The following is a 13,261-nucleotide window of genomic DNA, read 5'->3' as shown; positions in this document are numbered from 1 at the left end:
TGACACATGGCTGGTAGTGTTCAAATGAGGCATCTGTGTGAGTTTGTCCTCTCTGCACAGAACTGTCCATTCTCCCCAGCTGCTGTTTTACTCCTCGCTTTTATCTTCAATGTGTGGCCTCATGCCTTATCTGTCTCACACTATTGTGAGCCTGCCATGAACACAGACCTGTTATTTTTCTGTCAGTCGTGTCCTCCGTGTTTGTTGCTGAAGTCAGAGTGACAACCTTATGAGATGCAATAGAAATTTGCTGTCTGTGAAATAGGCATGTGACACAAGAGGGGCTCAAAAGTGACCACTGATTTTTGGATGCTTAATGTGAGATTACCCTGGGAATCTTTCTCCCTTCAGAAGGGAAAAGTACAAGTCTAGCACTTTAAAGGAGGAAGGGCAAAATTCTGCTCCAAGTAATACCTTGGAAATAAAACAGGCGCACAAAAAGAGAGACATAGTGGGTAAGGATGAAACAGCAGGTTTGAGTAAAATGCCTTGTATTTCACTGGCATTCTGTGGAAGAGTCAGGTCTGGGAGCTAATTGCCAGGCTTAGTGTTCAGCTCTGAAAATAGAAGAGCCTTTGATCCCCCTTGTCTTCCTTGCAATCCCCTCCCACATTCACTGCATAGTTTTAAACTTCTGCAATGAGTGAAGTGGGCATCTGACAGACAACAGCGTTCTTCTCATATACACTCTTGATTTGTCCCTGGAGAGAGTCTGTAATGCTCACTGGATGTGGCAGATGTTCTGCAGAGTGAGCAGTATCAGAAACTTAATAGCTATACCATAGGGCATATACTGAAAGGTATTTTAAGATTGAAGGGGCAGCTGAAATGAAACTGCAAATCTTAATTTTTTTTTTTATCTTTAGAATCAGAACCCTTAAATAACTTAATAATTCTTTCATGACATCATAGCAGTAGAGGAACTGACCTCTCTCACAGCATATTCTTGCCTGCCTTAGTGTCCCAGGTTTCCCGGTTGCAGCTGCTTAGGTTAAGGTTTCGTGGATATATGTCACCAGATGTTTGTCCTCAATGCTCAGACTGCTGCTGTGGGATACCAGGTCCACAACTGAGAGCTTTTTGATTATCATGTGCACCTTTGGATGTAGCTGTAAAACCTTAGATTCTTTAATATTGCTTTTTTTCTAGGTCAGCCAAGCCTCCGAGAAGCTCTCTCGATGTCATGTATAACCAACGGGAGTACAGGAAACAGGAAAACAAGCCACAGTTCATCTGTTTCTGTTGCCAGAAAAGAAACACTTTCATCTGCTGCTAAAAGGTATCTAAATTGTTATTAAAATTCAGACTTTTATATATTAAAAAAACCAAACAGGTCAAACAGAGTTTGATTTTTGTATCTGCACAACACTCAGCAGAGCTGCCTGAAGTCCAGTAAGGCACAAATAAACTTTGGAGGTTTAACATGTTGTTGGGCTGTGTACAGAAGAGTTCTAAAAAGAATTCAGAAATGGAGAGTATTTCTGTGGTGTGTAGTGTCCAAAATGAATTCTCACTAAGGGAATAGGAAAATGTATTTCCAGTACAAATGGAAAATTTTTCCTTCTGGTATTCATATGTGCTTTTTTTGTTGTTTTTTTGTCTTCCCTCAAGGAAATTAAAGGGCAAAACTGACTTCATTGTCTGGAGTGTAAATAGTAGGCAATAGCGAAATAACTATGAGACAATAGTAAATTGTGTAAGATAAGGGTTTACATTTTTGGGTAGAAAATCTAACCCAAAATACAGCTACTTAGTCCTTATGAAAAATATCTGTATCAGATGTCAAATGTGAAGAAATTACATTGCTTGAGTAATTTAAGTTAAACGAGCTAGGAACTAAACAGTAGTGGTTTTCCTCCGTGTAATACTTTCAGCTTCACACAGTAAATGAAATGTTTTCTTAGCTGCTTTTTTCTGTGAGTGTGTTAGCCAGTGATTGCATGGCTTCTTCAGCAGTAGGTTTTGTACCTATTCTTGTTTGTTGTGAAGAACAAGCTGCCAGATATAGCCACGGGGCAGAGAATACTCTAATGTGTAACTGTGGTAAGTTATGTGAACAAATTCTTGGCCTCTGTAGAGTACCAGTAGCTGGTTTATCTTCTAGTGTGGATGTAAATATTGTGCTGTGCAGCAAGGCAGGGAAATTATATACTTCAGAGAATAAAAATGCTGCAAGCAAATATAAACTATGAAAACAAACCAGAAGAAGCTCTAGTGCCCTTTGGAATTTGGAAAGTGAGGGTAATGCCCTGCTCTTTGCTCTTCTCTACTGTGTAGCATTGCATAACTTTATTTATATCAAATTCTTACATTTACTTTTCAACAATAAATCAGACAAGGATCAGTGTATGTCTCTATCTGCTGGTGCAACAGGCACAGGGACAAGAGACATTCCTGCAGGAAGGTATTTCTTAGTTAGCACTTTTCCATTAATCTTAGCCCTGTGGCTCTTGGCACTTTGATGAGAGCCAGTCCGGTTCCCGTGGTGTTCAGCTCTCATTTGTGCTGAATCACCTGCTTGATTCATTGGCTGCTCAACCCTTGACTGCATAAGAGGAGCAGAGTGGAGTGGCCGGCATCCCTTTCATCTGAGTTAAGTTCTTTAAAAGGAGACCTGGATGGGCCAAAGGAGAAAACCTTCATTTGCAGAGGGCAGCTCTCCCTGGGCCCCTGATTAACTATCCAGGGGAGGTGTTGGTGGTTCCAGTGCAGCTGAAGACACATGACTCCCTTCATCAAGACATGTTTTAGAAAGGTTTAGGAAGTTCCTGTTTACAGGAGTTCCTTTGTCATGTCTTTTTTACTTAAATTTGTTTGCTATTTGCAAGAAACAAATTTGCCCTTTTGTAAAATTACCAGCTCAAGAAAGGGGAAAGGAAAGGCAAGTAAATGTCAATAGTAGTCCCATTTGCTTGCAAAGGCAGAGTAACCACGTTTATTTCTAACATTTGTTGTGTTGAAAAGGAAGGAGGCCAAAGGAGACTGGAATGTTTCACCCCACCTTAACCAGGCCTTTCTTCAGGCTGAAGCTTGAACTGGTGCAGCAGGTGGACAAGGACATCTGTTGATAGAGAATTAACCTTTAGGTTCTATGTAGACCCCGTAGCCTGCCTAGGACTTCTCATGTTCTAAGTGTATGCAGCCATACATCTGGCCTAAATACCCAAAGGCCTACTTGTGTCCAAACTGTAACTGGTGTTGAAGTTCAGTGTGTGAATTTCTTCTATGAATGAGCAGTTTCATTTCCTGGACTGTTTAATCTTGTCCTATGAACCTGAACATTGACACCATGGATATAATCACCTGCCTCAGTAGCTCCACAGCATTAGGATGTCTCATTTCAGCAATGGCATGCTAAAAATACCTGCAATCACAAAACTCAGAGCCCAGGAATGTTCCCTGAACAGCAGGTACATGATGACCCGTTAACAGAGATGGAGTCATGAATGTGTTGAGAAAATTTCAACCCTGTAGTTTGGACTGGAAACAAAAACCAACCAGTGACTGTCAGAGACCTGTTTGATAATTTTCCTTAAGACTAAACAGCATCTGATAACAATAGTCTTGATGTTTCAGAGTGACCACGGTCCCCAGTACATGCCAGTGTGTTGTGGTCCAGAGGATGAAACACTGTACTAAGTGAAATTAGAGAAGCTGAAAATCAGGACAGATAGTAATAGCTGTCAACTACTCACTTGTAGACTGAAGAAATGCCTCATCAAATTTGGTTTTGGAAAGAATTTTTGGATGCATTAAATGACTACTTCCCAGAACAACTAGTCTTTAGAAACCCACAGGAAAAGACACTGGTTTTGATTTGATTTCAGCAGTTACACAAGACCTACTAGAAGAAGTATTAGTGGGAGAGCCACTCTGTACTAGCCAGTCATAATACAATTAAGCTGAAGATTTTAGCAGAAGTGAGCAAACCAAATAAATTCAAAGCAAAGATATTCAGTACTCAGACTGCCACATTTCTGCATTATTTCCTTCCAAATGAAAATGCCAGTCACAAAAGAAGCCTTCTTGCAACCTGGTGGTAAATGAAAGCACTTTGTTGAATTCCAAATGTACCTTGTGCTACAATCTAGAGTGAAACCAGAGTGGTCCAGTGATTCTCATGGCCCAACAGAAAAGGAGTGAACCTCATGGCAAAGAAATGGATAATACACAGTGACAAGCTCAGTGACGATATTCCCATGCCAAATCTGTGGTTTCTGGGAGACAGATCCGATGAGTTTGGGTAGGAACACAGAAAATATGAGACTGAGCTGACAGGTTATATGCTGCTGTCAGCAGGTGGCATTCACCTGAGCCTGCTGGGGGAGTGCAGAGGTGAATTGCAGAGTTGCTGAGGTGTCACTGTTCAATAGGACATTACAAAAAGTGATGTGTACCTATCATAGTAGGAATAGAGAGGACTTCTGTTTGCTTCAGTGAAAAGAGAATCCGAGAATTTATTCACTATACTGAATTACTAGCAACAGAATGCAGAAAGATTGAGTGTAGTATGCTTTGCATCCAGCAATACGAGCTAAGTATTCCGATTAAAAAATAATAATAAATTTCTGTGCTACCAGTTAATTAAGGACCTTTGGCTATAAATTATTAATGAAAACCCCACAGTTCTCCAAGCTTTGCTCTCTGTGATCACATATACGCCCTCAAGGAATGTGAAAGCTCTTTGTTTTGTTTTCATCTGTTTTTTTTTTTTTTTTGAAAGAAAATGTCACTGTGATGGATTATATTGACATTTTGAACTAGATAGTATGTTTTACAGTAGAAATCCTGAGTGATCCTTACAGATTTGTCTGGGTTTCATATTCATGTTTTGACCTGTTTTTCAATGCATCTCTTCTCTGAAAGCAGTTGGAAAAGTTGAACTCCTGTAAGCCTTGGGGGCTTTGTCTCAGTGGTAGATGATACAATTTAACTGAAGTAACAAAAGAAGCAAAAAAAAAAGTTCCTAAGAAAGATATGTTACAATTGGGTGCCTATATTTTTTTGATTTTGAATGACGCTTTACTGTTTTCTTTGTGTTTTGGGAAAGGGTAAATAGAAATACAAATAATTATGGTAATGCAAGAATTCAAGGTGGGGGGGAAATTGTTATGAGGGGAAAAAAAAATTGGATTCTCATGTTCAGAAAGATACTCTTTCTTTTTTACTTTGCAGGTTACTTTGACCCTAAGATAAAAATCTTTCTATTACCTTTTTAGCTGTTATTTCTATCTTGCTTTATTTATTCACTGAAAAATCTATGTTATAAGATATAATTTTTTTACCTTAAAAAAAATAGGCCATGCACTTGAGAGTACTCTTCTCTTCCAGGTCTTGATATTGTTTGTGTGATTCAGTAGATTAAAAAGTATGTGACTTCATAGAAGAGCCTTTTAATTAATCTTTCTGTTTACCCAGCAAACATTTGGTTTGGGTCTTAATAGATTTAAGTTTGGTAATGATATGTATTTAAATCTGTTTCAAGTATTAAACTAATAACTACAGCACTATGTAAATAAAGATGTGTTCTTGGCTGTTGTGGCTGAAGGCATTAAAGAAGTGGCAAGACAATCTGATATTAGTCAACTGCAGATCAAATCAGCCAGGAGTTTTCAGGGATGGTTTCCTTTGAACTCCGGTGCAGCCAAGGAGAGCCCAGGGACCAGCAGCAGCATTCCAGGGCAGCTGGTGGCAGCTCTAAGATAACAGCATGGATGCCCACAAATACACTTTCATGGTGGGCTTACACTGAGGAGAGACAGCACAAGTGACAGTCCTGCCTTGACTTGCACTGAACCCTGGCTGGCAGCACAACAATGTGGTCAGCGAGCTCTGAAGCAGAGGATGGTTTTGTCCTGAGGGACAGCAGATTTGTGGGGCATCAGTTTGTGTCAGCTTTGAATGCTGATGGGGAACCTGTGAATGAAGGACACACTCAAATCAAACTTGTAATAATTTTAAAATCATAGCTAACATAGTACAGCAGAAATATGTAAGTTATCTTCCATGTCTCCCTGACTGTTTTTTATTGTTGGAACTAGTGGATAAACCTTATTTCAGCAAAAGGCTAACATGAAAAGATAGAGTAAATAATCATGGTGTTGTTTTGGCGGTTGTTTATAGGAAGTTGTTAAATGCCTCTCCCGTCTTTTCACAGAGGACATTTTCTCCCACCTTGCTAATTTATTTGCTTGTTCTCTTTTTTCCCTCCCTATGTTACATTTTCTTTTACAGTGGTACAGAAAAAAAGAAGGAAAAACCTCCAGGACAAAAAGAAAAAAAAGAGGACTCTCATTCTAATGATCAAAGTGCACAAACTCAAGCATCACCTTCTCCCCAGCCCTCCTCACAGACTCTCCAAACACACAGGCAAACTCCAGAAAGCAAGAGTTCTGCTCCAGCTAAAAGGTTTTCACAGTACCACAGTACAGAACTAGAAATTACTGTAATGATACAGAGTTCATATTTGACAACAAGTCATGTGAAATAGTTCTAATCTCATGATCAAGCTGAGGTTTGATCCTTTTTTCTGCTAGAGGAGATGCATTCAATATGCATTGCAGCAGAACAAATACGTAAAAATGCATGTTTTTCTTTGAATCTATTTTTGAGATTACAGAGATTTTTTATTCTCAGATTAAAATCCTAATTTTAACAGTAGAATACCTCTAATCAGCCATGATTGTAAAGTATATAATGATCACTCTGACTTGATTATTCTCAAATACACTTCATATATTTTGTCTGACATAGCTGAATTATGGAGTGTATTTTCCACACGGCCATTCTTATGTCTCATATCAGTATTTTTTAAATACTAGTATCATTGCAACTCTTGGTTCAGATATTTTTACTCTCAAATTACTCCATAAAGTGACTGCAGTTCTGTTTTTGTTGGTGTATTTTTTTAATGCATGGCCCTTCCCTTTTTAATTCCTGCTAGGTTGCAGGATGGCTTTACTTTCATTCTTTACATGAGTGAAGTTCTGGTTTTATACCCAGATCACAGAACTACTTGATTTGAATAAATGCTGAAATTTATTTAGGATAGCCTCTTCAGTTCCCACTAATCTTTTGTGGGAATTGGGCACAGGGGAAAAAAAAGGTAGATTTTAGAGATACTAGATTGCATTTTGAAGTCCAAAATGGCCTTTAAGTTTTGGATCATAGCTTCTGAGTTTCAAAACTATGCAGATCACCTGGCATAGTTTATTTTTGTTTTGGTTTGTTTTTTTTATTCGTTGTCACCTTACTGTTTTGGAAGGTGTGCATTTTTATTTTTTTTACTCTCTGGCACTTAGAGACTGAAACAAAATGTAAATTAAATTTATTACTCTGAAATTTACCCGTTTGGTTCACAAGATTGTTGTCTTGCATCGCTTGAATTCACAGCTCTTATAAATATTTAAACTTCCACTTGACTGGTGCATGTTATAACACTCCATAAAGGCTCTGTCTCCATGTCTTGCACAGACCTGTGAGTTGTCTGAAGCTGAACTTGCAGCCTGTTATTCTCTTGCCTGATATCTCCCTGTAAAGATGTCTGAAGTCTTGCTTACTAATCTTTTGCAGTGTGGGGAAAAATAAATGCCTTTTTCTGTCTCCTAAGGGTTTAACTTGATTTGATTAACTTGTTTGTCACAGGACTTTTGAACCTCTTGAGGTGCTGTAGAAGGAGCTTGCCATTTCTAGGGTTGCATTTCAGGACTTAACTCCTGCAAAAAGCATTTCTGACAGGATGAAGTGTGATACTATTAGCAAGACGTGCAAACTCTCAATCAGCTGGGCTAGGTAACTTTTTGAGCATGTGTTCTGTGATTAAGTCACATGTGAAGTTACTGAACTAGTGACTGCAAAATTTGCAAGTTCCCATTAGTGTAAATTGGCTCCAATGAGATTGCTGAAAAATTACATCCGCATTCATGGATTTAATTGTCTGTAGTCTCAGGCCAAACCTAGCTTGTCTTACTCATGCAAGAGGTTTGCAGACATTTGTTTCAAAAAGATTAAAGCCATTAATGTGATTTAGTATGTGCTAACTGCAAAGCTTCTATATGAAACTCTAATCTGATAGAACTGTTCTGCCTCAAAATCAATGTGCTTAAGCTGGTGAACAGTTAATCAGGGAAAAAAATACATTGTTATCTGCTTAATTGATTTTTTTAAATATAGTTTATTCTTTAAGGCTTATATACTTAGCCTCATTTTTTCCGCTACTGTAATTTGTTAGGGATGTAGTAATGAAGTATAGAGTTATTTTGTTCAAGTCTTTATGTAAGAGCATTTGGAAATGGAAAAGAATAGATAAAACATGTGGCAATTGTCTTGCTCAATTGTGTTCATTCATCCAGTTAGAACTTTTTGACTAATCTTTTTTCCCTGTTACATGCTGCAGCTTGAAGGAAGATCTAGCTCTGCTTTTGTCTCCTGCTGCTTGATATGTCCATTTGCATACGAGTTCCTGTTATTGTTACACTATTATCTTGTAATTGTAAAACTTTTTTTTTTTCTTCTAGCATAAAGAAATCCTTGACTGTTGAAAAAGCTCACGGTGCTTGGGAGAGTTCAGATGACAGTCGTAGCAAGCTGATGAGAGTAGCATCAACGTCTAAGTTAATATCAAAAGTGGCAAAGAATGCAGACAAGTATGTATTGGTTTGGTAATAAAGGCAAGAGAACTTGAGAGTCAAAATATTATGAAATCACACAATTCTAGTGAACTTACTGGTGTATATTATAGGACCTTTTGCATCTTTGTTTTTACTATGAGTACTTACATAACGTGCCTACGAGTTTTTACTATGAGTACTTACATAACAGTTTGTTGCTCTGGGTGCTCATGGAATTTTAAGATTATTATAAAGTAGTTCTTGTGTAAATATGTTTTAATATTGCCTATTTGGATTAGCAGAATTATGACCTTTTATGGCTTAATGCCAGTGATATGAAACTTCCAGCTGTTTTTTTCTTCTTTTCCTAATTAAAGCTGATTTGAAAATGCAAGTGCATTTCCTTGGAGTCAGTTCCTGGATTTCACATAGGATATGTTTCTGTAGACTGTCATAGTAGGAATATACTTCTATGATTTCAATAGGTCTCTCAATTTAACTGTTTAGTAGGTTCCTGGTAGCACATTCTGATGACAGGCAGGGATCTTTTTTCAGTGTCACCTTCAGCAGGTGATGTGCTCTAGCCAGCTATTCCTGTCACACCTTCCTCAGCAGCAGGTTTTCTTGGTTTGGGGTCTCCAGTCAGTGCCTCTGGGGGTGAGTAGCACAGAGTAGTCACTCCTGCTCCTGTCAGCACAGGGATGAGATTTTGCTTTTTACTGTAGCCCCACACTGTTGCCTCCTGTTGTGACCCACTCTTGTCCTCGGTACTCTCTGCCATTTGGGTTTCCCACTTTGTATTCACACAATTTCTCTTCTTGACTTTGTTGAAATTTTGCTGAAATTGTGGATTTTTTGCCTGATTCTTCTTATGTTTGGCAATATCCCCCCAGTGTGCTGGCAGATTCTACCACCGGGGTGTTGTCTGCAGATTCCTAGATCTGCTCATTAATCTTCATGCTAATGGCCTTTAGCTGGTTCAGGGCAGAACTACTTGAAAACCCGTCCCATTCTGAAATAAAGCACTTCAGACCTTTCAGAGGTCTGAAGTGCTTTATTGCCAGGTTTTTATGATTATGTCTGTAGTGCTTTCCCTAACTTGGATCTAAGACTGTCAAATACCTAGTCAAGAGTGGTGCAAGTGCATTCCTTCTTCCCTGGGAATGGGAAGAACAAAACAAACTAATCTTGGGTGTGGATAGCGGCACATTTATTAAAAGCTTTATGCTTAGCCTGAAGAGTTTTGCAGAGCAGTGTAGTGCTATGTGTGAGGGGATTATGTGTTACATATTTTGCAAGTATTTCCTTTCCTTTTATAATTGGTTTTCACTGCTGGAATTTAAAAGCCCTTTGGCAATTTAGATTATAGCATGGCACTGCTGGATAATATTTTGGAATGACAAAACCCTCTGCCTTGTTTTTTTTGCTGAGCTTTTTGCTATGCTGCTAAAATACCTTTTGCAGTGTAATACATATTTCAAATTTGCTAAAAGTAAAAAATAAATTTTACTTTTGTTGATACTTTATATATTGGTCCAGACATGGTCAAAATAGAGGTATTTTATTTCATTTTTCTGTGATTCTGATTATTTCTGAGAGATCTCAAATGTTGCCCTTCTACAGTCTCTAATGGAGAATAAAAGTCAGTTATCAAACAAAAGCATGGAGAAGAAAATATTAGTTTTAATTATTGATAGAGAAAGCTGTCTGTTCATAACTTGAGGCTGTTGTATCTTAACTATATTTGGCAAAAACAAAACCTCAAACATGAATTGTAGACCACCACCTTGAAGTGATGCTTGAAGTGTGGGTGTTGTATTGTTGTGTTCCTTGTTCTTAAGCTGAGATTTGTAACAGAGGCACTGTTTGCATACAAAGACATACATCAATAATAATTTTTTATTGACATTGTGTGCCACATCTCCATAAGAACTAGTTGGTATTGAGCAAAGATGTATTGTTGTATTTAATTTTTTGTTCCCAATTAGAAACATTGACCTCATCTGCTTGAAGCTGCGGAGGTCTTGTGCAAGGGAACAGAGCTCAGCCCCTGATGTGGCCCCAGGACAGAAATGTTTTACATATGCTTTGCACTATCAGCCCAGGATGTGAACTTTGTTTATGCAGCTCGGTCTGTAAGGCAGCACAGGGCTGTAAATCAGTCTGATAAGGCCCTAAGAAGGAAGAAGGTTCCCATGCAGCCCATCATTCAGTTGTTTTCAGGCAAGACTGGGAATCCACTTTAAATTTTTCACTTGGCAGTGTCGCAAAGGGTGATTCCACCAACAGCCAGAGATTACTTTCCTCATGCATATGCTTGACCCTTTGTCGCTGTTACAAAAAATTGACCTCCATCCAGCTAAAAATACTGGATGCCGCTCATACCTTTCTGCTGAATTTCAAATGAATTCAAGAAGGTGTTTCATGCAGCGCCTTCTTCTATCAAGGAGTATTATTCTGTTAAAAAGTAGCTCTGACGCTGGAAATTAGTGTTTCTTCCCTCTTCACAATATAAAAAATTACTGAATTTTTTATGAGTAACTCATTTCTGGCTCTGGTAAGGAGAGATAGCTCAACTACGCTCTGTTGAAGACTTGATGTTGCACATCCAGTAATGCTGCAGAGATCTGGTTTAAGTGAAACTGCAACTTGTGCAACTTGCTTACATTTAATCCATGTGTCCAACAAAGTTAATTCCTAGAAAAAATTGTGCTGTTGTGTGCTGACAGCTTATTTTGACGGGTGTTAAATGCTTTGCGTGCAGGCCTGAGGATATTTGGCAGCTTAAAACATTTGGTTATTACAAGTTCTCATTCTCAAAATGGAATTTTCTGTGCAAAAGGAACATGCCTTCTATAATTTATTTTTAAAAGCTTTTTTAATTTTGTAATTTTCAGAGTAATTCTTAGAAGCCCTTCCCACAGGGCCAAAGACTAAATTACTTGAAAAGTACAGTGAACTGCATAGAATAATATATTAATAAAAATGCACTACAATGATCAAGATTAGCTGTTGAGCATCATATGCTACAGTTGCATTGTACACAGAATCTGATGAGATTGCCAAATGCAGTAATGGGTAAAAATGGATGGTATTGCCTTGATAAGCATTTTGCGTATTATTAATGATAATATTTTGAATTTTTCCACAGGCACAAAGATGTTGTTGTCAGCCAAGGTAAATAAAAACATTTATTTTTAAATACTGGATGAAGTTGAAAATATTTGCTTTTGACTGAATAGTATTTCCTGTAAATGAATGCATTGGGACATATGCTTATGAAACAGGGGTTTAGAGGTAAAATGGCATTAATCAACTCCAAGAATTCATTTGGCAAAAAAGTTACTCCAGACACGTATATGAATCTTTAAAATTGTGGAGAAATATCTTATCAGATTGGATCTTTAGTAAGTACAGAAGTTTTTGGTAGGTGCGTGGTGGGAGGATTTGATTTATTTTTGTGAAACACACAATTTTCTAAAAGTGATTTTCTCTATGTATATGTGCATAGAGAGAGATTATAAAAATAAAAATCTAAAATTTGACCTATGTGCCAGTCTTCATCCAAGCAGATGTGAGTGAGACTTTGGAAATAGTTTTAAGATATTTTATTTCTGTCCCATAACTAGCAAAAATGTCAACTCGTGAAAAAAACAGCCAAGGTAAGAATTAAGCTATGCCCTTTGGTCGCTTTCTTCTAATTTAGCACTCTCACAAATCTTTTATTTGGCTTTTCACCATCAAAGAGCATCAGTCTCTTAATCATTCTCTTAATATTTCAACTCTCTTCTCATGGAAATTTATATGCATATGCACATTGCAATCTGTATGGGGACTATTTGGGAATAGTTAAAATAAATTATGGCACACATAATTTCATTGGAGAGGAATATGTGTTCACATAGAAGTCTTGCATTGTTGCCCAAGACGACAGAGTATTAAGAACTGCCAACTAAAAGATTTGTTTTATCTCAGCTTTCTGTCTTGCCAAAATTACAACATATAAATGCTGATTAGACAAGAACAGAGACTGAAGGTTTTAATAGTCTCCTGAAATGAAAAATGGGTCTCTTCTAAAGTGTATGTCTTTGCACCAATGAATCTTGCATTCTGTGGCTACCTGCTGCTGCTGGCTTGTTCAGTCCGGAAAAGGAACATCGTGGGATGTGGCAACAAAAGAAGTCGAATTCTGGTGTTGCAAAATTGCTCTGCTTTGAATGTCCTGCAAACTGTACTGAAGCATGCAGTTTCAAAACTAAAGCATGTAACTGAGTGCATGCTGCACACAACAGATCTATGTACAGGGGTTTTGTCTTGTGCTTTTTTGCTGCTAATTAAAAAATCTGTAGTCTTCAGATTCTGTGCTGCCAGCAAGTTTACGTTAGTCACATTTTGATTGCTTTTGGTCTCCTTCAAAAAAGAAAAAAAAAGCCCTCTGATTTTTTGAAAGTTAATATATGAATTGCTGGAATAAAAGCAAAAAGCAACTTGGATGCAATTGCTTTACCTTTTTCTAGTTCACAGAGAAATTACAGGTATAAAAATATTCTGAACTGATTCTTACCAAAAGCATCTTCAGAGACGGGATGTGTGAAAGGGAATGAATAGCTATCAAGAACAAAGAAGAAGTGTTTCATTATGCCATGGTGCTT

General features: G+C 37.8%; 1 protein-coding gene across 7 annotated transcripts in view; it reads left to right on the top strand.

The window, feature by feature from the left end:
* EML4 (EMAP like 4) overlaps positions 1-13,261 on the top strand; it is a 147,284-nt gene that overhangs the window by 88,270 nt on the left and 45,753 nt on the right. For 4 of the 7 annotated variants that reach the window (XM_064709006.1, XM_064709007.1, XM_064709003.1 and 1 more), the window contains exons 3-7: positions 1,150-1,279; positions 6,235-6,408; positions 8,517-8,645; positions 11,761-11,786; positions 12,239-12,271. In XM_064709006.1, the coding sequence (XP_064565076.1) occupies positions 1,150-1,279; positions 6,235-6,408; positions 8,517-8,645; positions 11,761-11,786; positions 12,239-12,271 (492 nt within the window). The remainder of the gene's footprint in view (positions 1-1,149; positions 1,280-6,234; positions 6,409-8,516; positions 8,646-11,760; positions 11,787-12,238; positions 12,272-13,261) is intronic. The other 3 variants (XM_064709005.1, XM_064709008.1, XM_064709009.1) reach the window with 3 other exon arrangements.

Source organism: Zonotrichia leucophrys, chromosome 3 (assembly GCF_028769735.1).
Source record: "Zonotrichia leucophrys gambelii isolate GWCS_2022_RI chromosome 3, RI_Zleu_2.0, whole genome shotgun sequence".
Classification (NCBI taxonomy): Eukaryota; Metazoa; Chordata; class Aves; order Passeriformes; family Passerellidae; genus Zonotrichia; species Zonotrichia leucophrys.
Note: the sequence above shows the minus strand (reverse complement) of the source record. Positions and strands in the feature narration are given on the sequence as shown.